The 26,472-nt window shown below is 31.5% G+C and overlaps 1 protein-coding gene across 1 annotated transcript in view; it reads right to left on the reverse strand.

Moving 5' to 3' along the window:
* Positions 1 to 14,891: 14,891 nt before the first annotated feature.
* Positions 14,892 to 26,472, reverse strand: part of LOC122506255 (octopamine receptor beta-1R-like) — an 848,536-nt gene continuing 836,955 nt past the window's right edge. Inside the window, exons 2-8 of the mRNA XM_043618343.1 lie at positions 22,573 to 22,671; positions 22,111 to 22,317; positions 20,722 to 21,064; positions 20,405 to 20,602; positions 17,413 to 17,755; positions 16,107 to 16,382; positions 14,892 to 15,115 (exon numbers count right to left, since the gene is read on the reverse strand). Of these exons, the coding sequence (XP_043474278.1) occupies positions 14,943 to 15,115; positions 16,107 to 16,382; positions 17,413 to 17,755; positions 20,405 to 20,602; positions 20,722 to 21,064; positions 22,111 to 22,317; positions 22,573 to 22,589 (1,557 nt within the window). The 5' untranslated portion in view covers positions 22,590 to 22,671 and the 3' untranslated portion in view covers positions 14,892 to 14,942. The remainder of the gene's footprint in view (positions 15,116 to 16,106; positions 16,383 to 17,412; positions 17,756 to 20,404; positions 20,603 to 20,721; positions 21,065 to 22,110; positions 22,318 to 22,572; positions 22,672 to 26,472) is intronic.

A 26,472-nucleotide genomic window follows, 5' to 3' on the forward strand; every position in this document is an offset into this window, starting at 1 on the left:
TCATCGTAATGTGACGACGATTCGATTATTTCGTATGACGTAGAATGACGAACAATTTGAAAATATCTCTGCGATAACGAGACATTTCACGTAAACGAGTATCAAACTTTTTCGACCAAACACCAATACTATTCAAACTGCTTAACGATTTATTTTTTGAATAAATTTAAGCCTTGATATGCGAAATTCTTGAATGTTGAATTAACGCGACTATAAAATATTCTCAAAGGCGAAAACTGAAAAATAAAAAAACGTAAAAATAAAACGGAATAATAAAACAATTATTATTAATGAAATATTAAGCACTTTAAAGGTATGCAGATTAACAATGAAACGATGAACGTCATGATCTTCTTTTGAGTTAAACTCACTTGACCTTGCGTTGTAAAACTCATTCATGGAATTTAACGTTAAATTTTTAATCCAGAAAAGAACTGTTTGTGCATATAGTGGTCTAAGTTTTAATCAGAAAATATGTTAAAAAACTTCATTTTCATCAATCTAGTCGTCATCGAATTCTTCGTTTTTACTTTTAATGTGTTTCCCAACAGTTACTTAGGTGAACTGCAACAAACCCTTTTTTTGCTTTTATTATTATTCCTGGGGCTATAACGTCATGATATGAAATGAAGATTTTATTTTCTGTAAGTTCAACAAATCTCATATACTGAGTGTTATATGCTCCACCAAGGTCGTGGAATTCATTTCCGATAAAGCCGGCAATGATCTCTTCCCCATAGTAATAAGATATTCTATCTTTTATTAATACAAATTTCTTTCCTCGAGAGTACGCAATGTAATCGCAGTATTTATACATTACATTCGTTTTCTTTGCAAAGTTGACTCCGTGTATTACCGCTTTCTCAAAAAAGCTTATCATATCATTCTCATCTATTTCAACTCCTGCATTGACTATGAGTTCAATTTCATCCTGATTTGCAAGTCGTCGTCTCCTTGGGGCCCCTTTTCCAACAAAATAATGCCCTTCTGGCATTCCAGGAGGTACTTGGACAGTGTTTTTCTGTAAAAGATCCTCAACTTCAATGCGAGTTACATCACTAATTTCTTGTTCTTCTGCGACGCGTAAAATAAATTTCTTCATAAAGAATCGCGTCACAATTTGTTCCGCTCGATGATTCGGACTTTTAACTGATTCTGCGATTGGTCTATTCATGGATTCAAACGGTAATGAAGAAAATACCCATGCAGGTCCCCAATTTTCTGTTGCTTTTACAGAATGTCTATTTAAGTGCACATTGAACCTCATGTTTCTTTCTCCGTAATGTACCTCAGTTTGATCAACAAATTCATCCAGATAAGTTTTTGCCTTCAAGAGGTCCTCATCTGTTATTGACCCACTGTTCAAAATAAATAATGCCTCACAATATTTAGCTTGATGGCTAAAATATGGTTCCTTTAAGATTCCATCAAGACAAGGAAGCATGTAATAAAGGATCCAATTACGCCACTCTGAAGCTTTCCACGTACTGGATGTTTCAATGCCACGGGGTTTTCTTGCAATTCTTGTAGGGGTTTTGATTGCTCTCAAAATTCTATTAATTTTCCTCCTATTCCTTGGTGTACCGATATACCATTCCATTCCAACATCAGTCATATGTCTTTCGTTGAATGTCTTGCCGTTTCCCAAATAATCTTTGTGAGCAATGTCTACTATCTAGCCATCAATAAGATCAAATTTTCTAAGACATGCTAATCGTGTGCAACCAAGAACACCTCTAGATTCATTACCCATTTGCATTACATTCTCAATGTCAGCTCTCATTGTCTCTAGGGTTCGTAATTCTGCAGCTTAGGCATTAAAAATCCACCTCCCGTCAACGCGTTTTCCTTTTGATAAACACAATGGACAGCCGTATTCGCCGTTGTACTGTTTGACTTTTAGGGCCATTGGTTTGCAAACTGAATTAGCTATAAAGATAATAACAATAAATTTATTTATCACCTCTTACTGACCAGTTGGATTCCAAGAAATCCCAACATCATAAAGTTCATTTATGTCATCAGTAATTGGCTTCATGAGTACTCCCATATTGGGCTTTTCTTTTCCTACCCACACTCCGGCTAAAAACATATTTCTTTTTCTTGCGTGAGGCGATAGTTCATTAATTTGCAACAAAAATGGATAACATGTAGCCTTTGATGACTTTGCCAGCTTTAATCCATCAGTCCACAAAGATAGTGTGTAATTGTATCCACTTTGTAGATATTCATCATAATTGTGTAGATAAGCCTCTCCATCAAATATATCTTCTATTGCGGTAGGATTGATTTTAACTCGGTTATCCCTATATCGTAATGATTCCGCTGCTCTGGGTGAATCTAAAAAATCTTTTATTTGAGGAGCTAAGCGAATTTGAATGAAAGTTCCAACAAATGTTTCTTCTTTCATTGGCCCGCAAGATTCACAACCACAATTTCTATCTACTTTCTTTCCATTTCCGACAAGTTCAGGAACTATAATATTTACATAGGTATTCTTCAATATTTTGAGTCGTCGCAAAAGTTGTTCGTAGGGGCCATTATATCTCACAGTGTGTGTTAATTCTAATGACAAATGATCTAACGATGCTAACTGGCCATTGTCTCTTAATGGAGCTAGAATTCCATTTCGTGCTGCCAATCCTTGAAACATTGCATGCGGAGGCTGGTTATCTTGATCGCTTTCTGTGTCAGAAAGATCAGATGTATCAGATGTACTTTCTTCGCTTTCGTTATTACCATTTTCATATTCTTCGTCACTACTAGTTGTGAGTAATTCTGGGTCGATAAAGTTTCCTATGTCTGCATCAGAAAGATTAGATATATCAGATGTACTTTCTTCGCTTTCGCTATTATCATTTTCATATTCTTCGTCACTACTAGTGGTGAATAATTCTGGGTCGATAAAGTTTTCTATATCTGGTTCTTGATCCAAACTATCTTCATCATCAGTTTCTTGATCTTCTTCGATGACTTCACGATCATTATTATCATCTTCGACTTCTTGATTATCTTCTTCACTGCTAGTGTCGACTAATTCTTGAACATTGTCGTTTCCTATATCTGATTCTTGGTCTTCACTATCCTCCACTCCTATTTCTCGATTATCTTCGATTATTTCGCGTTCATGATTATTTTCTTCTACTTCTTCATCGTCATCTTCACTACTACTAGTAATAATTGCTTCTTGCTCTTCTTCCTCTCTTTCTTCACTGTCAGATGTATTTTCTTCTGTTGTTATATCATTTGATTCACTTCCTGAATCTTGACTCTCTCTTACAGCTTCATTAATATTTGCCTGTATTTGAGGATTTTCTTCATTATTTAACTCGTCGTCTTCAATCAACATAATTTCCTCCAGTTGTTCACTGCCATCATTAAAGCTTGAAAGCCTACGTCTTTTAGAAGCACTTCTGTCAAAAGAGTCACAGTAATTTCTACGTGACATACCTCATGTGATTTTGGATCTGAAAAAAGATATATATATATATATATATATATATATATATATATATATATATATATATATGCATACGTGTAGGCATATACTCGCATAACAGCCAACCCTATATGCTTCTTACGTGAAGAATCGACGCCGCAAATTAATATTAAGGTATGATTGAAACCTGTATGCAAATTTATGTGTGTTTTATATAAATAATTTGAATATTATAAAATTATGTTAACTTTAACTCTTTCGTTCGGTATGCAAATTGTGTGTACGAGTGAGAGAGAAAGAGCTATGTTTGAATGTAGTCCGAAAGGATTAGTGTCAACTTTTGACGCTACGAGCGTTATCTTAAGAAATTCTATGTAAGATTGAGTTCTCTCGCATCCGACATGCCTCATTACCCCTATAAAAGGCGGGGGTGCGAGACCACCCAGTCAGTCGATCACTCACTTGCACTCGATGTTGATCCTCTCCTCTAACGAATAAAGTTCCTTGCAACTCAATTCACCAGAGTCTTTTTATCATTTTTGCCGAGCCTGAAGTGTTCCTTACCTTACTCGACGTTTTTGGGTCTTACTGTGTTCACAGTAAGTACTGCTTTACCCTTCTCCGGTATTACCGATACGGAAGAGTCCCTCTTCCGAAAATCGTAATCCGAGAAGACGCTGATAGGTGTCTCGCCTTGTCGTCCAACTGTACGGAAGAGTCCCTCTTCTGCAAGGTTTGACGACGAAGTGATACTCGTACGGTACGTACCCGTAGAGACGCGCTATACGGAAAAGCCACTCTTCCGAAAATAGTCGCCCCTGCGTGTGCACTCCAGAGCGAGTCGTCTCCCTGCGGTCCGCCGAATTAACGGAAGAGTCTCTCTTCCGCGATTCCGTACTACGGGAGACCACCTATCTAACCTCGTTTCGTCGTTCGTTACGGTACGGAAGAGCCTCTCTTCCGAGCCGCCGAGCGCACTTTAGCTCGAGAAGTCTCTGTGTTGCGTGTAAATTACGGAAGAGTCCCTCTTCTGCGCTTACGCCACAACGTATGACCGGCTCTCGAGACGTGCCCGATCGCCGGTAATATACAGAAGAGTCCCTCTTCTGCGTTGTTACCCGGTCACTACCTTTTTTACGTAACTATTTTCTTTCTACCTAAGTCGAATCAGATTTTCCTCGTTTCGCACCCTTTGACCGTGTCATCCACACCGTGACCGGTATCAAATTGATGGGAAATATTTTTAAAAAATTCCAAAAAATTACCAAGAAGAAACTACAATTGAAGAAAATTGCTTTGTTCATTGTCGTCGAAGACATAATAATAATAATAATAATAAACAATGTTATTTAACGAAGGATATAATTTAACTGACTTTCAAGGGCTATTAGATATACAAGATGAAATTTTTAATGAACAAGTTAATAATGTAAATATTGCAGAACATATTAACATAGGAGAACAGAATTATGCTTTTTTAAATATAAAACAAAAACTTGTAGTTGATTATGTACTTGATGCCCTAAAGGATTCTTCTTTTGATGGTTCTATGGCAATTGTTAAGAAGTAAAGGAATAAAATAATGTTTGCAACATGGCATTTACAGGTATAGCTGCGACTCTCCTTCCTAATGGAAAAACTGTTCATAAAGTTTTAGGCTTACCCGTTCCATTATACAGTGATTCATCTTAAAATATTAAAGTTCAATCTTTAGAAGGCCTCTTTTTAACAAATATAGATGTTTTTATTTAGGATGCAGCACCAATGGCTCCAAAACATGCTTTAGAAATTATGGATTATCTATTCCAACGTACCTTTTGGTGGTAAAATTGTAATTCTAGGCGGAGATTTTCGACAAACTTTACCAATTAAAGAACGGGGTACTAAATGAGAAATAGTTAATTTATTAAGAAAGGAATAGGTACACAAAATTTAAAATAAAATTTAATCCTTTAAAGATAAAATGTTTTTTATCCCACATGCACAAAAATGTCACTTTCTGATATCAGATGACAGGGAGAAGTCATTTATTTCTTCGACCGTATGAAAATGGCGGCCTTGTTCTCCCAAGGGCAAGAAAATTAGCTGTTCACATGCATTTTTCTTGCCCATGGGAGAAAACGGCCGCCATTTTCATACAAATCGAACAAGTGAATGACTTTTACTCCCTATCGTCTGCTATCTGAAATCGCCACTTTTGTGCATTAGGAATACAAAATATTGTAAGTAACACGAGAATGAAGGCAGCCATTTCTTTACGATGATTTTTGTGACACGAGTGGAGGTCTCGGGCGCCCTCGACCTCCACTCGTGTCACAAAAATCACCGTAAAGAAATGGCTGCCTTTATCCTCTTGTTGTTTAATATACTATTTAATACCTTTGTGTGTATCTTTAGAGTAATATTAAAAACTTTTCAGTGTAAAAACATTTTCAGTGTAAAAACATTTTCATTTTTAATAGCAGAAAGGAAAGGGGCGTGCGTAGCGCGCAAAAATAGTGACTAGTGAACATAAATATTTTTCCGTAATTGCCTTGCATTTGGGGCAGTTATAGAACAAATTATTATAATTAATGATAAAAGCAAGTATAACAAATTTTCTTTGTCTGTATATTAAGAAAACTTTATTTCGTACTGCAGAGTAAAATAATAATAGATAATAATAGTAAACTAAATGCGAATTTAATTCGAAGAAATTAGTAGATTTTTTACTTTTGTGAAATAACCTTTCCACTTTTTCGATGTTTAATAATTATTTTCTCGTTGCCAATGACAATAAAATTAAAAACATCTGAGTAACTTTGTAGGCAATATATTAAACTATTATTTACAACAAGAACCAAATTAAAATAATTTACCACAAAAATTTTACATAAAAAAGAATTACGCATTCCATATTTACCTCTGATGTTCCATAATTACCCCTGTTGACGGTAAAAGAATAAAAAAGAATAAAAAGAATACATAAAATTAATCTCAAACAAAATAAAAATAACAATTGTAAAATTCGTAAAGTTAACACAATAATGCAATAAAATAAAAGTACAATTGTTAGATATAACATTGTAAGACACTCTAGAGGAATTGAGAAAATAACAATTAAATAAAAAAAAAGATAGCGACAAAATCCTTCGTCAGACGAGAGTCAATACTATGTAGAAGACAACCATATTTTGTTTTTTTGTTTTTGATCACCCAGACGTGAGATTTCATGTACACCATTTGTGCACCTAAAAAAGAACGGGTTTGCGCTTGAAGGAGTGCCACGACGGCAATTTTAAATATTTCGACTTAAAATTTTTTTTACAAACACTTGAATATATAATAGAGATGACGGTATAACTTTATTTACTGTACCAGTCATATTTTGTTAGAAAAAAATCCGCCAAAATCGGCCTGTTTTTTCCCTTGTCACAGTAGACTTCCCCCTCAAGATAATATGTGCGAGACAACCAACAAACCAAAGACGCCTGTCACTCTCACGCTCAGACTACTTAGCCTTAACCTATATGGTGTTATGTGTTCCTCAATTTTTAAATTAAATATAAATCTCACGCAAGATCTAAGTAGTTTCTCAAGTTTATGATTTAATTCTTCAGTTAAAACATTACATATAGCACATCAGTAATCAAAATAGGGAAAAATAAGAAAACTTTCCGAAGTAATTTCCGTAAAAAAAAATCAATTTCCGGAAAGTTTTTAAAGTGATTTCCATTAAAGAAATTAATTTCCTGAAGATTTTCGGATGATTTCCGTAAAAAAATCAATTTCCGGAAGATTTCTAATGTGTTTTCCGTTAAAAAAAAATTAATTTCCAGAAGATTTCCGTAGAAAGAATTAATTTCTAAACCATTTCAGGAAAGTTTCCGAAGTGATTTCCGTTAAAAAAAATCAATTTCTGGATAATTTACAGATGATTTCCGTAAAAAAATCAATTTCCGGAAAGTTTCCAAAGTGATGTCCGTAAAAGAAATTAATTTCCGGAAGATTTTCGGACCCTCCCTAGGGGTTTCAAGACCTTGCCGTTATTGAGAGGCGCACGAGGGGCTTTACCCAGTGGGAGGCTACTTCTCGATATCTCTCGTGGGGAATGGGGGGTCGAACCCTTTAAAATGGGTCGGCCGCTACAGAAACCGAATCTTCTGTTTTTCGCTGGGCAGTGTCTCAGGGCACGGGGATTTAGAGGGATATCGAGAGAGACGGGATAGACAGAGGCTTAACCGCGAGTCCATTCCGAAGACTTCTCACTAGTGGAAGTCTGACCAAGAAGAAACCCTTCCATGGTTACGTTGGCTGTGCCATGGCGATTGAGGCGCGAGTCTCTGCCACCCAATCCGTGATGAATCATGTCCATGGATGAATGATACTAGGGTTAACAAATCCGTCGGGTTCTTCCGTGGGGGGTTGGACGGGGGACGACCATCGCTGGGCATTACTTAGCTCTCGTAAAGTTCGGGAACGGTTGTGTTACAGGAGGGGCCCGTCCTCTGGACGACCCGTCCCCGTGGGGGGCTCGAATGGAGGTATCTTAAACGAGACTCCGAGATACCAGGCGAACTCTCGGATGTATTTAGCCTTATCCTTGAATAGAGGCTCTTCAAGGACGGACCTTTTATTTCCTTTTTTCTCGTGGGACCAAAAATGGATACTAGTAATTTAAACAAAAATCGAAGCAATAACGCGGAACATGTGGGCATTGCAGAGCCCCCTTCGGGGAATCTCAATGCTGGTGTGGGGACTACGCTTGGGGCTGGGGTAGGGACCACAGGGGACCAAACCTCGCAACAAGTAGATAGGGTTCAGCAACACTTGGGTAACCTTGTCCTTGAGGGCAAGAAACTAAGTGGGGCTGCATTAAGGAAGAGAAGGCAGGAGCGAGCTCGGGACTCTCAGAGAACCGAATCGCATACTGCTGGCTCTTCTCAGAACACTTCTGGAGAGAGGGGAGGGCGTCGGGGTCCGGGCCGGGGAAAAGACGGCAGGACTCGGAGGAGGCTTCCCCTAGCAATAGAATGCCGTCAAAGAAGATAAGGGGCCCACAAGGGGGAACCTTATCGTTTGCGGAGATCACTAGATCGTCATTAGTCGGGGCGATCGTCGCGGAAGGCTATCCACTCTAAGAGTGGCGAGGCAAGGTATTGACACAGCTGCGGAGCAGGGTACCCAGGGAGGGGAAGCGACTGAGGAAACCGTGAATCAGCATTAAAAATGGCTGCTTCCGGGATTCATTGTACGCAGATTAATTTGCATCATTGTAAGGGCGCTTCGGCGATTTTAGCCAAGAGCTTGACAAAGATGCAGACAGCTTTAGCCTTTATTCAAGAACCTTGGGTTTTCAAGGGGAGAATTAGAGGTCTGAACAGCTGTGGCGAGCTGGTTAGTTTACCACAGGAACCAGTTCCAAGGGCGTGTCTGATCTATAAAGGTCTAGACGCTTTCCCTCTTTTGGAATTAACTACTAGGGACTTAGCTGTAGTTAAAGCTAAGTATCTAGAAAAGAACGGAAATAAAAGGGAGGTGGTAATAGCGTCCGCTTACTTTCCGGGAACAGGGGATGAACCTGCACCACCTGTAGAGGTGGAGAAGTTGGCAGATTACTGTCAACGGCAAGGTCTCCCTTAATAATAGGTTGTGATGCCAATGCGCACCATGTCGTATGGGGCAGCACTGACATTAACGATAGAGGCAGAAGACTTTTAGATTTTCTGTTAGATACAGATGTAGATATTTTAAATCAGGGTAATGAGCCGACTTTCGTTACTATTAACAGAAAAGAGGTGTTGGATATTACGATCTGTTCCAAGTCTTTTTGTGATGGCGTGAGGGACTGGAGGGTGTCTAATGAAGATTCCCTCTCGGACCACAGGCTTATTACGTTTAGATTGGAATCGAAGGATCTGGAACAGGAGTGGGGACGTAATCCTAGGAGTACCGACTGGGCTTCATATGGTGAAGACCTCAAGGCCTCCATGGCATGCTTCTCCACTTCCTATGGAACGATGGAGGAGTTAGAGCTTGCAGCGGAATATCTGCGAGATTCTATTATCTGTTCCTTTAAAAGGAACTGTGTAGTTAAGAAAATGGGCTTCAATGGGGGCGGTAAATGGTGGACCCCCCGTTTGGAGAAACATAGGAAAACTGTAAGAAAGCTTTTTAATAAAGCCAAGAAACGTAGGCATCAGCAAGCATGGGATGAATATCATACCGCTCGCGATTCTTATAAGAAAGAAGTAGATAGGGCAAGGGGTGTCAGCTGGAGAAGTTTTTGCGAGGGAATCGAGAGGGTACCAGAAGCTTCAAGACTTCATAAAGTACTAGCTCGAGACCCAAAGGCAAAATTAACTAATATTAAGCTGCCTAATGGGCAGTATGTCCAGGATAAAAGGGAGTGTCTAAAGCACCTGATGGAAGTAAACTTCCCGAACTTTAGAGAAGGTTTGGAGAACAGCCAGGGCATAGGACCAGGTAGAAACCGAGAATATCGGGAACACTGGAAACTAGCAGCCAGGGTTGTAACTCCGGAAGGGATTGATTGGGCAATAAGCACTTTCAAACCATTTAAGGCCCCCCCCCGTACCCCCTAAAGGGGGGGACGGTATATATCCGGTTCTTTTGCAAAAGGGATTGGATTGTATTAGAGTACCCCTGTGTAAAATTATGAGAGCATGTATAGCTCTAAGTTATACACCGGAGTCTTGGAAAAAGACGAGGGTTGTGTTTATTCCGAAGGCCGGTCGGTCAGGGTATACTGCGGCGAAGGACTTCAGGCCAATTAGCCTAACCTCTTTTATATTAAAGACGTTAGAGAAACTGGTGGATAATTTTATTAGACAGGAATGTCTTAGAGATTTTCCCCTGCATCAGGGACAGCATGCATATAGAGCAGGCTTCTCAGTAGAAACAGCCCTCCATTCGGCAGTAGGCAGAATAGAGGGACAAATTAGCAGCGGGGGTTATGCGGTTGGCACCTTTCTTGATATCGAAGGTGCCTTCCCTAACACTTCTAGTAAAGCCATTTGTAGGGCAGCCAGGATGCGAGGTGTGCTCGAGCCGCTAGTTAAGCGGATCGACAGCATGCTTCGCGAAAGGGCCCTGGAAGCGGAATATGGTGAGGCTAAGGTAACAGGCCTGGTCTCAAAAGGGTGCCCACAGGGTGGAGTTCTTTCTCCTTTATTGTGGTGCTTGGTGGCAGATGAGTTAATTAGGAACCTCAATAGCCAGGGTTATTATACGCAAAGTTATGCGGATGATTTCCTTATAATTATAAGAGGGCACGCAATCGAGACCCTCTTAGAACTTACGGAACGTGCACTTAAGATTGTCAGGGATTGGTGCAATCTGACTGGACTTTCTGTAAACCCGGAGAAAACGAACATAGTAGTCTTCACAAGAAAATATAAGGTACCGAGTTTGAAAAAACCGATATTTTATGGAAAAGAGATTTCCTTTTCTGAATCGGCTAAGTATCTGGGAGTAATACTGGATAAAAAACTGGTTTGGAGGAAACATTTCAAATATCAGTATGGCAGGTTTTGTACCGCGTTTTGGGCGTGTAGAAGGGCGATAGGGTCATCGTGGTGACTAAGGCCTAATATGGTCAACTGGCTCTATCAGATGATCTTAAAACCAAGGTTTCTTCACGCGGTGGTTGTCTGGTGGTCTAGGACTCAACTGATAACGGTTAAAGAGAAACTAGGCCAACTGCAGGCAATGATTTTCAGGGCTATTACGGGGGCAATGGGGACCACGCCAACAGCTGCGTTGGGATTCATGCTTGCCGAGGTACCTCTGCATATTGCCGCGGTGAAAAAGGCGGCTCTTACTATGAGCAGGTTAACTGCACAGGGAAGGTGGAAGGTTGGTGGTTTACACACCAAGCTTCCACGCTCAATTCTATCAATACCAGAATTAAGTATGGTGCAAGATAGAATGATCAAGAGGGTGAAATTTAAACCCCGCTTTAAGATCATTACACCTTCCAGAATAGACTGGAAGAAAGGTTTTCCACTTGGGGACGAAGTCTGGTATACAGATGGCTCCAAGATGGACTGCGGTGCAGGCTTCGGAATTTATCGGAAAACTGGCTGCATTAAAGTGGCTGAGTCATTAGGACAATATGCCACGGTCTGGCAGGCAGAGATCTGTGCGATTTTAACTTGCGCCCAAATATCCATTCGAAATGGAACAAAGGGCTAGAGGATTAGTATTTGTGTGGATAGTCAAGCGGCCTTAGGGGCTCTGAAAAATCCCACAATAGAATCAAAACTCGTCTGGGAATGCCGCAGCGTACTAGATGAGTTGGGTTCAGTAAATAGACTTTCATTGATTTGGGTACCGGGTCACTCGGGAATCAAGGGTAATAAAAGAGTAGACGTCTTGGCGAAAACCGGTTCCGAGACGAAATTTATAGGTCCTGAACCAGCAGTGGCAATAATGCCATGCTTGGTTAAGGGAGCCATAGAAAGATGAGGTGAAAAGGAACATGAGAAGTATTGGGCGAGCGTTGGGGTGGGAAGGCAAGCGAAAACTCTGTTGGGGTTAGCACTCAACAGGAGGCGAGCGAGCGGTCTCCTAAAACCCGATAAGATCAGAGTTAGAACCGTAGTTTGCCTACTTACGGGTCATGGACTATTGAACTACCATCAGCATAAAATAGGCAGACAAGCTTCACCTATGTGCAGACTGAAGCAACGAAACTTCGACTCACATATTATCTAAATGCCCAGCGTTAGCTAGGATCAGGCTATCTAGCTGGGGTCAAGCAATTATTGACCCTAAGCAGGTGAGCAACCTATAGATAGAAGAGATACTAGACTTCTGGAGAAGAACAGGACTCTAAAAAGTTGCTATAAACGAGCGAACTGGAGTTTGGTACAAAGGGTTCTATAACCTAGGTGCTTACTTTCCCCTCTTGAGGAAAATCCAGCTCGATCTCGGTGTCAGATTAGATTGGTTTAGATTAGAAGACTTTCGGATGATTTCCGTAAAAAAAATCAATTTCCGGAAGATTTCTAATGTGTTTTCCGTAAAAAAAATTAATTTCCAGAAGATTTCCGTAAAAAAAAATCTATTTCCAGAAGATTTCTGGTAAATTTTCAGATGCTTCTCATTAAAAAAATCAATTTCTGGAAGATTTCTAGATGATTTCCGCAAAAAAAAAAATTTTCGGAAAGTTTCCGGATGATTTCCGTAAAGAAAATTAATTTCCGGAAAGTTTCCGGATGATTTCCTTAAAAAAAATAAATTTCCGGAAAGTTTCCGGAAGATTTTCAGATGATTCTTATAAAAAAAAATAAATTTCCGGAATATTTCCGGATGATTTCCGAAAAAAAAAATTTCTGGAAGATTTCCGAATGATTTCTGTAAAAAAAATGAAATTCCCGAAGATTTCCGAAAAGTTTCCGGATGATTTCCGAATTATTTCTGAAAAAAAAAATTTCTGGAAAGTTTCCGGAATATTTCTGAATGATTTGCGTAAAAAAATAAATTTCCGGAAGATTTCCAAATGATTTTTGTAAAAAAATCAATTTCCGGAAAGTTTCCGAATGATTTCTGTAAAAAAAAAGAATAGCTCCCCGGATGGAGTCCGGGTATTTAGTTTAGTCAAAATTAGCAATTTAGTCTTAAAATCTTAATACGGCGTGAAACGCTATCTATATTTGTACTTAACTAGTAACATAGCTTTGTGATCTTTGTAGTAAAGGTGTAGTCAATAACACGGGACGCATAAATACTCCCCACATTAGACTTGTCTGAAATTTGACGGCGTTGAATTAAAACAAATAGAATTTCAACGTTTTAGATATGCATTTGTTGAAATTTTGTTTCATGTGGATTTTAAATACATAAAATTATTATTTAAAGAAATGTTTGTAAAAAAGACATTTTTCATTGAATCTATTTATGGTTTGTGATATTCTTTATGCAGCATAGATAAGAAAGATGAAATGTAGTATTTCATTAAATTTTTAGGAGTATAAATTATATGTAAACGGAATTGTCACTTTAGAGAATTTTAATTAATTAAAATGTAGAAAAAATAATTGTGGCTTGAAGAGTTTTTCTTTATTTATAGAATATGTATTTTATAGGATTTTTATGTTATTGAATATTTATTCAGTATAACATATATTAAATCCTATTGTAGTTGTAAATAATTTATATTTATCAGAAGTTGCTTTCTCTTACTATTTTTATGCAATTGAATTAATACACAGATGAAAACATGCTTAATTAATTTTGTATTTTAAGTAGAGTTTCAGTGATTCGAAATTTTATTTAATAGACCTGATGCGTGCATAAAAACAGAATTGTGCTAGTAATCATGAAAATATTTTTTATTAATGTTAACGGTTTTTATATTAATTTTTAACAAGGCGAACAATTTTTCTGTTATATAATAATTAGCAGGTTGTTTAACTTGTTAACATTTTAATATGAAAAATATTTTATTTAAAAGATTTATAGTTTTAGCATTGTTTATAATAAAGAAAAGTGATATCAAATTGATATTGTAGGTTATGTATCTGTCAAAAATTGACTTTTTTTTCCCTATTATTTATTAAACTTAATTTACAAACACAAACTTTTATTTCTTAGTATTTTTATATTCCTGCGTTCTATTATGTCTAAAAATTCATTATGATAAAATTGTATTGAACAAAATTAAAATACATCAGAATACTTATATAGCTAAATTATCAAAACGTCAAATTTCCATTTGTCCTAAATAAATTTTGCCATCGAGTTTCCATTCTATGCTTCGCTAATTATGTGATGTAGGAGGCGCCATATATTATTTCTACAGTTGGACAAAATTTTGTGCGCCAAATTTAAATAAATAAATAAAAATAATACCAGAAATACGACAATAAGGTAAGTGTGTAATAATAATATTTGAATTTTTGTATATTTAATTGTTATTAAATTTTCCTAATATAGCAATTAAATATTTAGTATTTATTATTTTTCATTATTAAAAAAAATAACTGTTTTTAATTTTGAAGACAAAAATTATGTCATCATTTGAATAACTATTCTAAGTCTCAATAGATGTCCTTCTAGTGTCCATTTATAGATGTTTTTTTACATTAAGTTGTTTTTAATTAAAAATAACGCAAAAAGAATTATTTCTAATATAATTATTATTATATAATTAATAATAGTATTTTATAACCATTATTAAAAATAGAAATATTATTATGAATTTCTTTAGAAAGTTAAAAAAAATATTTTCCAGACAATAATAACAATAATAATAATATTGTTTAAAAATTTTGATTACGTTTAATATAAGCTGTGCTAAAATGCTAAAGCAATTTTTAACTTTATTTTAATCTGAATAAAAATTCGATCACAGCTCTTTAAGCTAAATATCAATTTATTGTAAATAAACATTACAATACATTAAATTACAACTTTCAAAATAGTAAAATAATGCAGTTTTGCCAATTTTATTTTTTGGAGATTCATATTTTATAGTCGAACCTGTCGAAATGCAACTTTATTTTAAAGTTTTTTTATCCCACATGCACAAAAACGGCGCTTTCTGATAGCAGCCGACAGACGTATTACTAGCAGTTTCGTTCGAAACTGTTAAATTGCTGTCTTCTGATGTGTCAGAATCTTCATCATTGACTTGAACGTCACCACCATAAGCGTAAACTGCAGCATAATCTAAACAAAATAGTTCCATATTTAATACATTGATAGAACAAAAAATTTATAATTTATTATCCTGACATTGATTTATAAATTCAATTATTTTAAATTTGAATACTTTTGTAAAATAAATATTTAAATATTTCTTATTTGTTTTTTTAAAAGAAATAGAATTTCGAAACATCGTTAATTGAAACCTTCTTTAAATTTATAATATGCAAAAATTACAAATACACTGTAAAAAATCGGGAAAATAATGTCTCAAAATGAGACGAAAGATAAAAATTATTTTGAGACGTTTAAAGTGACTAAGTTAGGTATCGTGTCTCATTATATAGACATTTTTTTGTCTCCAATTTTTAAATTTTTTATTAATTTTGAATTTTGAACTAAGTTTTAACTGTAAAACATTTATTTTTTATTTTCTAAAAGATCTTCGAGAATTTAATTATTAAAATTTGTTATAATCAATTGCCCTTATTTTCTTAAATTATGAATGTATAATATTTTTTAAAGCTTACAGTAAAAAGAATTCTTTAAACTAATTTTAAAAATAAACTTTTTTATATAATATTTGTAAAATTAAACAATTGAAATTTGGTAAAATCTTTTAAAAATAATTAAATTTTCAAATAACATAAAAAACACAATTAAATTTTTGAAGTATTTTAATTATATTCATGAACATGATTTCTTTGACATTATAAGTTTTAAAAAAGAAAATTTCTAAAATTTTAAATTACTTTGTTTTTGACAATTGGATGTTTATAAATTATGATAACATTTTTTGTATTATTTAAAAAAACTAGTAAATTCATAAAAGTGATAATTTTCATTGAAAGATTTCTTAATATTTATTATTAAAAACAAAAAATTTTAAATTTCAAGAAAAAATAAAAATTTGTTGTATATATTTTATATTTATAAAATCCTCTTTTCCGTTATAAATTTTTAAGTATTGGCGTTAATTATAAAAAGAAATTTAAATTAAATTATGGAAAATTACCAGCATTTATCAATTGAATCTGTCCTCTGTTCGTGCTGCTACTGTCGTTCAGGAACGCGGTTAAAAATTCAATTCCTGATTCAGTAAATCGGTTTCTGCAAATATTCAAATATTCTTCTTGCGAAATGTTGTTTCCTTCCAAATTGTCCCAAGCCCTTTTTAAAGCAGTGTCGGTCAGTCTGTTGTAAACTCTACGAGCTTTGACGTCTCTAGTAACGTTGTTCTGGATCTTTATAAAGTCCACATATGATTCGTTCTGCAATTTGACGATTTCTTCTGAAATTATTATAAAAGAAAGAACATAATTTTTAATATTTTTAACAATTTTCGATATATTTAAGAAAAACCATTTATTGAAAATATAAAATTTAATTAAATTTTTCACAAAAGTGCGATTCCATGGGAGATTTTAGTTTTTTCGGAGTAAGTAAACCAATTGCAATGAAATTTTGGAATTTTTTTTTTTTTTTATATTATGTTTATACAAAATTTTTATTAACAAAAAAGTTATTAAATAATAATTGAATAACTTTTGAATAGCTTCACGGAATTGAATGAAATAAACACTAAAATAATCTTACCTTTGATTTCTTTAAGATTCCGAAAAAACTACCTGGCAACGAGATTGTCTTCATATAATATTTTAAATATTTTTGTTCACTTATGAGCGTAAACATTAGAAGTTTCTGCTACTTTACGTGCAAATTTCGGTGCGCGCGCAGACCTCTCTTTCTAATCATCTCCGAATTTCCGGTTTCAGAGAGAGAGGTCTGCGCGCGCACCTGAATTTGCACGTAAAGTAGCAGAAACTTCTAATGTTTACGCTTAAAAGTGAATAAAAATATTAAAAATATTATATGAAGACAATCTCGTTGCCAGGTATTTTTTTTAGAATCTTAAAGAAATCAAAGGTAAGATTATTTTAGTGTTTATTTCATTCAATTCCGTGAAGCTATTCAAAAGTTATTCAATTATTATTTAATAACTTTTTTGTTTATAAAAATTTTGTATAAACATAATATAAAAAACTTTTTCGTTTTTTTATGCTGAATTTTCTCCAAAAAAAATTAAGTGATTTGGTTAAGATGGAAAAAAGATATAACGATTTCAAAATTTTTCCAAAATTTTGACATCTCAAAAACTACTGAATATTTTGACGTAATATTTGGTGGAAATATGTCTTTTTATGTGTAGATTTAAATTCCAAAATTTCATTGCAATTGGTTTACTTACTCCGAAAAAACTAAAATCTACCACGAAATCGCACAAAAACGAAATTATTTTTTGATTTTTATAATTTGCTTACTGACAAATTCCCACGCAGTAGGATATGATCCCATTAGGACCAATAATCGGGAGGCATATAGCTCAAAGATGTTGGAGATTCTAGGTAAGCATCGATAGATTGAAAACCTTTTTGGAGTTACTCCTTCGATCCATTCTCGCTCGAAGGTAACGTACAGCAAGAGAGTTGCTTCCAGTGCTTCATCACTTAAATTGTTGCGAATAGATTCAAAGTAGGGTGTAATAGCTTCTGGTGGTAAGAAGGGTAGATATAAAATCTCAGTTAGATATTTTTTGACTTCATTCTCATCGTTCGCAAAAAACATCTGGTCAAGATTGAACAACGTAATCATTTTACAAATTTCCTATAAATAAAAGAAATAATTTGTTCAAGATTAATTAAAGTTAATCAAAATGGATTCTAGCTGGTGCATAAACATTGTACAATAAGTGTATGGGTCAAAGTATAATTTTTTAAATATCTTTTTTAAATGAAATTTTAAACCACAAATTTATTAAGATTTTATGTACTAATGTTTAACAAAAATTCTTCTTTAAAATAATTATTTTTAATAATATTAAAAAAATTTCTTAAAAAATTTCCAAATCCTTTTGTTCACAATTCAATTTTACAAAGTTTTATTGATTATTTAAAAATTCCTTAATTAAATACATATTAGAAAATGAAAACTTCAAATAATTTCAAAAAAGTTCCGTTAAAGTTTTTTAAACAAAATTTTGAGTTAGAATTATAAAAAATTTAAACTTTCAATGGTTCTAATATAAAACCTTTTCAAAATTCAATTATTTTTAAACAGGCATGCTATAATACTTTCTTTCTAAATTTTAATAAATAAAACTGTTTACTAATTGGCATTAGTGACTGGCTGTTTGCATTTGAATTAGTAAGTTTTACTATTAAATTAGAAGATACGACTATTTATTAGTAAAATCTACTAATTCTAAAGCAGAAAGTCAGAAATTAGAAAACTCTTTTAAAGAATTTTAATAAAATTTTTAAGAATATATTCATTTTTCAAAAAATTAGATTAAAATTGTATTAAAAATAATTGAATCTCTGTAAAAAAATTGATTGAATTGAAACAAGTTTTTGAAAATAATTAAATTTTGAAAAAGAATTTTATTATTATTTATTAATTTCATTGAAATTTTGATGAGAATTTTTTCAATCTTTGGACCATAATTAAATTTATCCAAAGAGTTTTGTTACTTTTAAAAATAATTGAATTCTTGGGACGAATTAATAAAAATAATTAAATTTCTACAAAGAATTTTACTTTTAAATTATTTTGAAAAAAAATTGAATTGTTATAAAGAATTTTATTTAAATTTTTGAAAATAATTCAATTTTTTGTAGAAACTCAATTAAAAAAGTGTTGTCAATAAAACGTAAATTCAAATATATAAATTATACTAAGGCTTTTGAAAATAATTGATTTTCTTTAATGAATTATAGAGTAGAACGGGGTGAAATAGCCACATTTTTACATTTTAATTTATAAAATCTGAATTTAAAACTTTTTTCTCAAATTTCCAATTGGCATTAAAAGTTTAGTTATTAAGCTTGAATATTCTTGACGGAAATATTTTTTATCCAATGAAAGGACTAAGTTATAAGAGTTTTACGAAAGCTCTGCAAATGGCTTTTTTGTACCACTTGGTGGGGGGAGAAAGCCACCTCGCGATTTTAGCAATATATGTTATTAATTTTGATATTTTTATAGATTTCCTTTATTTACATGACAATTAATCTTATTTTTAAAATATTTTAATAAATTTTAAAGAGCTTTTATCAAGAAAAATTGAATATTATGTTAAGTTTACCTGTTTTCGATTTACACTGACAAGTTTTTGTACCTTTCTTTAAAGTCTTCCTTAAATTTCACCACAGATGCCATATTTTGTTGCAACCGTTTTTTCGATGTTTATTTTTAACGCACTTTATACTATTTTTTCGTCGTGTTTAATTAATTTTATTAAGTAAACACGCGAAAATTTTGTAAAATTAGAAGGTTAGTTTAAGTAGAAAACAAATGAATTTCACATAATATTCAATGGCTTTTGTCTCTGGCTTTTTCACCCCCAAGACCAGTGTTTGTAAAAGCTAAAATAAATTTAAAATTTAGTAAAATTTCCAAAAATTAACATTCTATACGTTTTGAGTATAGTTTTCTCCTTATGTACAAACATTTACTTTTATTACCCGTTCACTTAAACAGGTTGTAATATGTTCGAAAAGTTCATCGAAATATTATACGCAGAGCGACTCAAAAATTAAAATTACAATAAAAACTATATTACTATAGGTTCAACATCCAAACTAGTATTAAAAGTTGCGTATTAACTGATAGTATTTATATTCTAAATAGCTGATAAATCGGTTTAATAGTTTTCAAATAAAAGTCAAATGGCTTTTTTGCACCCTGGCTATTTCACCCCGTTCTACTCTAATAACGTTTTTTAGAATATTTACATTTTTCGAGAAATTCCATTATTATTCTTCATGAAAATAATTGAATTATTGCGAATAAATTTATAAACAATTTGTAAATAATAGAATTTCTGTAAAATTTTTATTATTAAATTTCATTTATTTGTTCAAAATTGAAATTTTCTACAATTTCAATAAATTAAAGCTTTCGAAGTTAATCTATTAATGAAAATTATAAACGCAAATATTTTAAAATTAAATTATTTAAATACAAAAAAAATAAACTCAAAATAATTATGTTTAAAAATTGCTACTGTACATTCTTTATTGAGATTTCGAAATGTAGGTTAAAGTTTTTTAATTCTCTTATTTTAATATTTACAAATTGACTGTCAAAATTTTGATATAATAAATTGAACTTTAAATCAATTTGAAATCAAAAAACACTAACTTTAAGTGAAGACAGATTATCTCCATTATTAAATAAATAAATATATAAATAAATAAAAGAATGAATTAAATGGCGTTTTACAATATATAGAAAAAAATCCTTTAAATTTACCTTATTGTAATCCAGAAGACTCCCATAAACGTTTACACCAGGAAAAATTTGTCTAACGACTGATTCAAAATTATCAGAATAACTAGTTATTACTGATTTCATAGTCAATTCAGGAACAAAAAAACGCAGTTCTTGCAAAATATTGTAGTATGATTCCCTTGAAATATCCTGCGTCAAAGCCCAAGGGCAGGGAATAGCCTAATTGTAAATAGAATAAATAATAATTGTAAATTTAATATTTTAATAAGTAGATTGAGAAAAAAATTTTAAAAACCTTTAAATCACTTAACTATTTCTTTGGTCAAGTTCATACTTACAAAACCATTTTTAACAGCCAAGAAGGAAATTAATTGTTCACAGAATTGCGATGATGGAATGGCCTTCGTGGAGACGTCTATGTAAAAATCCATTTCATTCGAAAACACACTTCGAACAAAGTCGAGGTCAGCAATTATTATTGCATTTGGGGAATGAGCAACTATCCTGATGCTAAGGTGTCTGTTTTCATGATACCGCAAAAGAACGCTTCCATTATCGGATTCTAATATTTCACAAAACATTTGCATAGACGTTGGTTGAGGTGGAAGATTTGCTTCCCTCCACCTGAGCATAGCGCCATGTACCGACTCAAACGGTACACCTAGTGCCGCATTTTCATGACTATTAAAAAAGAATAAATATTAGTATTAAAAGTGGAAGAAGTTAACAATTTTCTAGTCGTTTAAAAATACAAAATTTATTTTACTTTAATATTTTATTACTTTATGAATACTGTAACTTCCAAAATTTAATTATTTTTCTACAATTTTCAATTAAACTTTATCTCTAAAACAATTTTTTTTTTAAATTTCTTTGACAATTTAAGTATTTAAATTTAAAACACTTAAGTTTTTATAATTGTTGTAAGAAAAAAATGAATTGAAAAAATTTCAATATAATATATTCAAAAACAGTTGAATCTTAAAAAATTATAATAAAACAGTCGTAAGAAATAGTTATATGAAAATATTCTACTGCAATTTTTTAAAATAATTGAATTACTTGGAAGAATTTTAATAAAAAATGTTGAACATGATTGTTCTTTTTTGAAAAATGCTTAATCTTAATACTTTTTTGTATGTTTTTTAAATTTTGGAAATATGTAATTGAAAATATAGAAATTAATTAATTTTCAAAAATTAAAAATTGAAATTGAACAAATATAAAAAATTGATTTTTTCATAAATATTTAAATATAATTTTTAGAAGCTTATTTTTTATTAATTTTGAATTTTCAAATTTACGCTTTTAGATTTTTCATTACAATTTTTAAGAAATTATTTATTCTACCAATTTACAATTAAAATACTTTAAAACTTGATTTTAAAAAATTATAACTTTTAAAAAAATATTTTCGATTTAATTTTATAAAATTTGTATTATTCAAAATCTTTTTTATTATAAATTTGAAAAATATAATTAAAAAAATTATTCAAAAATTATATTTGGAAGATTTGTTTATAGTTATTTTTCATACTATAAATATTTTCAATATTTGGAAGAAAGTTTTAAAAAGTCATAATATCTAAGGTCTTTTTATAAGTTAAATTTCTTAAGATTCATATATTTCTACGTATAGACTTTTAACTATACCTGCTTTAAAAAAATATGTTATATAAAAAATCTTTTTATTTAAATAATTTATTGAAATTTTTTTATATACTTACAATGCACTGAGCTGATCATAAATATTTCTCGGTGTCATTGCCTGACTGGTCACACTATTAAATAGTTCATTTCTAAAAGAAACTTCGTTTAAAATTCTTTCATCTGGTGCATGAGTGTGTTGAGCAGTCAAATGAAATAATCCATTTCTGCGGATTACTCCGCGCCCCGGGCATACCAGGGTGCGGTGAAATTTGCAAACCAGGTACCTATAAATGTTTGTAATAAAATTTAATTAATATACCAAGTTACTAAACTAATTTTTATTTTACTACTAGTCGAAACTAACATTAAAATAAATGCAACAATTATTCTCAATTTGTTTTTACCCAAAAATGTAATTCATTTTTCCCTAATTTTTATGCCAAAATTTTCATTTTTTTCCGACCTCAAAAATAAGATAATGTATTTTTCATTCATTAACTAAATTTTTGACACAAAATATAATTTAGTTAATTACTTACGTCAATCCGGAGAACATTCTGCATTTGGTGTACAGATAGCCGTTTGAAAGAAATGCAGTCTTGTTCGGACTTATGTCCACCCGCTGAATTTGCTGTAATCTTTAATAGAATTGAAAATTAATTTACATATTATATTTCCACATGTTTTAGTAATCATTGAACTCGTATTAAAGTTAGCGCTTCTCCAATAATTTAGAATTCCAACCATTACTATTGTTATTATTATTATTATTATTATTATTATTATTATTCTTTAAATTTCAAAATTATACGACTACAATTATTTGTTTTCTGAAATATGTATACATATGATATATTTTCTCAAATACATTTATTTCCAAAGGACACAGCAGAAAGAAAGACTAAATTTTTTTCGTGAGTTTCAGAGCAGATCATGCTTTAGGGCAGTATCGCAAAATATGCCTTTACACTTTGCTGGTGTTAAAACCTTTTGAAAATTAAAACTATAAATATTTTGAAATTATTTAAATGCTTTTGATTTGCACATCTTTTTAAAAACCGCTGTATTTCATTTACAATTTCATTAATTCAAGACTAATACAATAAATATTTTTATTTTGCCACCAAATAATAAAATATATTTATTTATATATAATTTCAACTTTTCGAAATAATTAAAATTTTATAAAAACGTGTTTGAAAATAATTAAAATATCTTTAAAGAATTTCTAGAAAATATTTTTAAAAAAATTTAATTAAGCAATTTTGAAAATAATTATTTTCCAGAAAACTTTAATAATATATCTAAATAACTTGATTTCTTTTATAAGTATTCATTATTTAAAAAAATCGTTTCAAAAATATTTTATAATTGAATTTTTCTTTTCCAAAATTTATTACAATAAAATGTAATAAAATTTCCAATTCTTTCAATTTTTAAAAATTATTTTCAAAAATTAAAGTATATCTTTTAAAAACTTTAATAGCTATTTTTTATAATCATACAAATTCCCTAAAGTGGGTATTATTTTTTGATAGCTCAAAATTTCGAAATACTTCCAATGCATTGCAATTAAAAAATTTTTTTATTCAATTTAAAATAATTTTTAAATCAATTAAATTATAATTTTATTAATTTAAGACTTACGCAATAAAAATTTATTTTGCCACCAATTAATAAAATATTTCTAATTTTATATCATGACAAATATTCCAAATTTTTAAAATTTGATAAAAACGTTTTTAACAATAATTTAATTATCCTTAAATAATTTTTAGAAAAATTTGAAATTTTTTTTTTTTTAATTTAACTAAGCAATTTTAAAAATAATTATTTTCTATAAAACTTGAATAATATTTCTAAATAACTTCATTTTTTTTGAGTATTCATTATTTAAAAAAAACATTATAAAACAATTATATAATTGAATTTTTTTCGAAAATTTATTACAATAAAATGAAATAAAATTTCAAATTGTTTCAATTTTTTAAAATAATTTTTTGGAAATTAAATCATATTTTTTAAAAATTGTAATTGCTATTAGGTGTAATCCACGTCAGTTCAATACAAAAAATTTTATTAGGTTTTGGGATTCGGTTGAAATTGGGTAGATTATATCCTCTGGTGGTAATAAATAAAATCCCCAAGCGATTTTAAAAAATTTCAAAAATTGGCGGACATATTGGATTTTTAATTTTTTTGTACTTTTTTTTGAAAAATATATATCTCTGCTTGTTCTTAACGGATTTTAGTTTATGACCTCTTAAATTGTATACTGTATTCATGTAAAATAGAACGACTTCAAATACTCTAAATATTTATATAATATGAAAATAAAAACAAATATTGAAATAATTTCGAAATTATCTGATTAATGAAATTAATTAAACTAAAAATACATTAATATTTAATAGAAAATAGTATATTTATTTATAAATTTAAATATCTATGATTTAATAGGCGATTATACCCAACATTCTTTAATATTTTATTGCAAATTAAGGAAAAAATCCGACAAACAGTCGGATATAATATAATTTGTTGTCAATAATAAACGATTTTAGTAACATAACCTAAAATTTAACAAATGTTTCTTATAGAGATCTGAAAAATTTGTCTTTTTATTTTAAATTACGAGATTATGACATTGGAATAACTTTTGTTTTAACTATACATCAGATTCTTCCTTAATGTAAGGTGATTCATGATTTTCTTTAATTTTATGTTTCTGCAACATTGTTGACAATAAAATGTGAGGCTATAAACGAAATAATTTCAACCAGGTAATTTCAATGGAGTTGAAGAGAGCCGGTATCTCAAGAAAATCGTTTTTTCTTGCCTTAGACATTGTTTAATAAAACACTTTTTGTAATAAACGGTTTTTAAACCTTAAATAGTTAGTGTTATTTAAAAACATAAAAAAAAACAGGACGTCAAAAGGTCAAATTAAAAATAATAATAAGTCCGCCATATTCAACGTGTAAGGGTGCGATCCCATGTGAGCAGAATACGTGGACCGAAAGCAGAAAATCATGAGAGTGAAAAGAACAACAATATCTACCTATTTCTTTTGCACCGAAGATTTTCTGTCTTCGGTCGACGTATTCTGCTCACATGGGATCGCACCCTAATTTACAGTATTTTACGTAGAAAACCTAAAGTGTCGCGTCACTTCCCATCACTGGCCTGTGGTAAGATTAAAGGCCAATATACAATAGATTTGTGCGAATAGTCATGTATGACATATAAATGGACTGAAACATAGCTCTGTCCTTTTCTAACCTATGCTTTGAGTTCGCGAAGTAGTTTTACGTTGGTCATAGGTAGTATGCAAGTATCTAATCCGATTTTTCTTTCTCTCTATAGTCTGTTTTCACAATTACCTTTTTCTAACATTAAATTTTATACCTTACAAAATAATTGCAGAAAGACTTTATTTTTGTTGGCTCGACCAAAAGCAGAAAATCATGAGAGTAATAAGAACAACAGCACCTACCCATCCCTTTGCACTCATAATTTTCTGCTTTCGGTCTACGTATTCTGCTCACATGGGATAATTCCGATTTTCCACCTTCGCAAAAGTCGTTCCTTATTGCGGGTCAGTTATGCTTTTGCCTTTTTTTTACACAAATAAAAATGGAAGCGAGTATCAATGCACGTATTCTTAAAGGCTTTATTTGGGATGGATACAAATATAATGTGTCTTCTCGCCAGGGAGATATTGTGTAAGTATTAATTATTATTATTAATTAGAAGCAATTTTTAATATTAATAGGTATTCATGTACGATTTGTAATTGTGCACTAAATTTTTGTAATTTATATTTTCAATACACTGAAAAAAAATTTTGACAGAATGTGCTTTTTACTCAGGCAATTTTTGCCTGAGAATACAAGCAATACACGCAAAGCAATTTTTTCTTTTAAAAAAAAGTTATTTTTGCCTTTAATAAATATAATAATTGCCTTAGTTAAAATTTTTGCCTTTAAAAAAGAAAAAATTGCTTTGCGTGTATTGCTTTTATTCTTAAGCAGAAATTTCTTGAGTAAACAGAACATTCTGTCAAAATTTTTTTTTGGTATGTTAATTTTTTAATTTGTATTTCGGTATTTATTTAATCAATATTTTTCTAAGTACATAACAATTTTCAGTTATTATGTATGCAATCAAGTAAAAATAGGAACTTGTCGTGGAAGAGGAGTTCACAAAAATAATGGATTTACTTTATTGAGAGAACATTCTCATCCACCGATTACAGCAAAATTGAAACAAGAGAAGCTCTTTTAGGTTTTAGTGGAGAAAGTATTGAAGGCCAACGCAGAAAGAATATTTAAACGTCGGGAACAGAGCATGCAAAAGAAAATGACAAAGGATGTTTCTAACATTTGCTTTTTATGCTTTGTTTCCTTATCCGTATTCATTCTACGTTTGCCTTCAAT

Source organism: Leptopilina heterotoma, unplaced genomic scaffold (genome assembly GCF_015476425.1).
Source record: "Leptopilina heterotoma isolate Lh14 unplaced genomic scaffold, ASM1547642v1 Lhet_40, whole genome shotgun sequence".
NCBI lineage: Eukaryota > Metazoa > Arthropoda > Insecta > Hymenoptera > Figitidae > Leptopilina > Leptopilina heterotoma.